Source organism: Micropterus dolomieu, unplaced genomic scaffold (assembly GCF_021292245.1).
Source record: "Micropterus dolomieu isolate WLL.071019.BEF.003 ecotype Adirondacks unplaced genomic scaffold, ASM2129224v1 contig_13578, whole genome shotgun sequence".
Taxonomy (NCBI): domain Eukaryota; kingdom Metazoa; phylum Chordata; class Actinopteri; order Centrarchiformes; family Centrarchidae; genus Micropterus; species Micropterus dolomieu.
In genome coordinates this window covers 1-1,361 of record NW_025742564.1, presented here as the reverse complement: position 1 = coordinate 1,361, position 1,361 = coordinate 1, and the positions used below count along the sequence as shown (strand labels likewise).

At 42.1% G+C, this 1,361-nt stretch overlaps 1 protein-coding gene across 1 annotated transcript; it reads right to left on the bottom strand.

Annotated features, from left to right (window-relative positions):
- Nucleotides 1-6: 6 nt before the first annotated feature.
- LOC123966506 (microfibril-associated glycoprotein 4-like) lies at nt 7-1,356 on the bottom strand (the record flags this gene model as incomplete). Its single annotated transcript, XM_046042657.1, has 2 exons — nt 7-526; nt 1,317-1,356. Coding segments are annotated over 2 exons (294 nt in total), but the record flags the coding sequence as incomplete, so codon positions are not given.
- Between the last annotated feature and the right edge of the window lie 5 nt (nt 1,357-1,361).

Below are 1,361 nucleotides of genomic sequence, written 5' to 3'. Positions count from 1 at the left end.
CACACAAGGGTTTCAAACCTGTCACTATCAGCTTTTCACACGATCAGACTCTAAATATCTGTTTCCATTTAAAGATTCTGGGCCGCTTTGAGCCACAGACGGTAACAAAAAGGACTAATCTGAGTTGGTGTTCTGCTGCTGGTGGATTGTGCTCGTGCCCAGTTTCAGGAAAATAAGGCCCGTTGTCAGATTACATGCTTAATGAGAGAAAGAGAAAGAAATGAGGAGAGAGATCAGCTGCTGATATTCTGCTGTACGTTGGTCCTGGAGAACTACTGCACAGGACGGATCTTCATGCTGATGGTCTTCAGGGAGTAGTCATAACCCTTCCAATGGTACCACGCCACACCAACAGCATAGAGAGTGCTGTCAGCCCCCCAGCGATAAACCCCGTTAGGGTTTGTATAGTGACAGTCGTTGTACCAGAACGCCCCCAAGAATGATCTGGCACAGTTACCGGGCCAGGTGTCCTGGTCTTTGTCAAAGGTGGAGAACTTCTGTCCGCTGTGAATACTCAAGGAGTCTCCTACAGACACACAGAAGAACCACAGGGTTAGTAAATTTGCATTATCTATAAGTATCAGCTGAACTTTTCACAGCCTGCAGTCTTCTATCAGACAGACTGATGAGACCAGTTATGGTCCAGACAGCTGAAGTCACCAGCAGGTCGATCTCTGATCGACTCAGTGTTTCACCTGGATGAAACGTAAGAAAATCACACGGTCTATTCCTTTTTTGTAAGTGAAAGTAACAGGTAAAACTTTCAAAATAAAAGTAGGCTCATGTACGGTGTAGTTAGAAAGGTTATTATAGACTAAAACTAAGCTAAAATCACGTTTTTTTAGTAAAACTCAACTAAAACATTTATAAGACCTGACCTATAACTTCAGATTAAGAAAAGTGAACTGGTATCATATGAAGCTTAAGTTAATTATATATTTTAGATATTATTATTTAATTAAAACCTTCATAACAAATTCATACTTGCTATGTGGAAGCTCAACCAGCAGAGGTCACTCTACCCCTGCTGAGGCGCCCAGATTGGAACCAGCAGTGTTGGGCAAGCTACTTGGAAAATATAGTGAGCTAAGCTACTAGATACTCTACATTAAATGAAGCTTCACTACACAGAAGTAAATAAATAAATCTAAATATATACACATATAGATTTATGTGTGTGTGTGTGTGTGTGTGTGTGTGTGTGTGTGTGTGTGTGTGTGTGTGTGTGTGTGTGTGTGTGAGCTAGAGAGAGGGGGAGTTTGGGGTGCAGCAACCTGCTCAAGATGTAGAAGTGTAGAAAGACCCATCTTACTCACCCGCCCCTCCATTGATGAATCCAGATACACTCAGTTTATATCCGT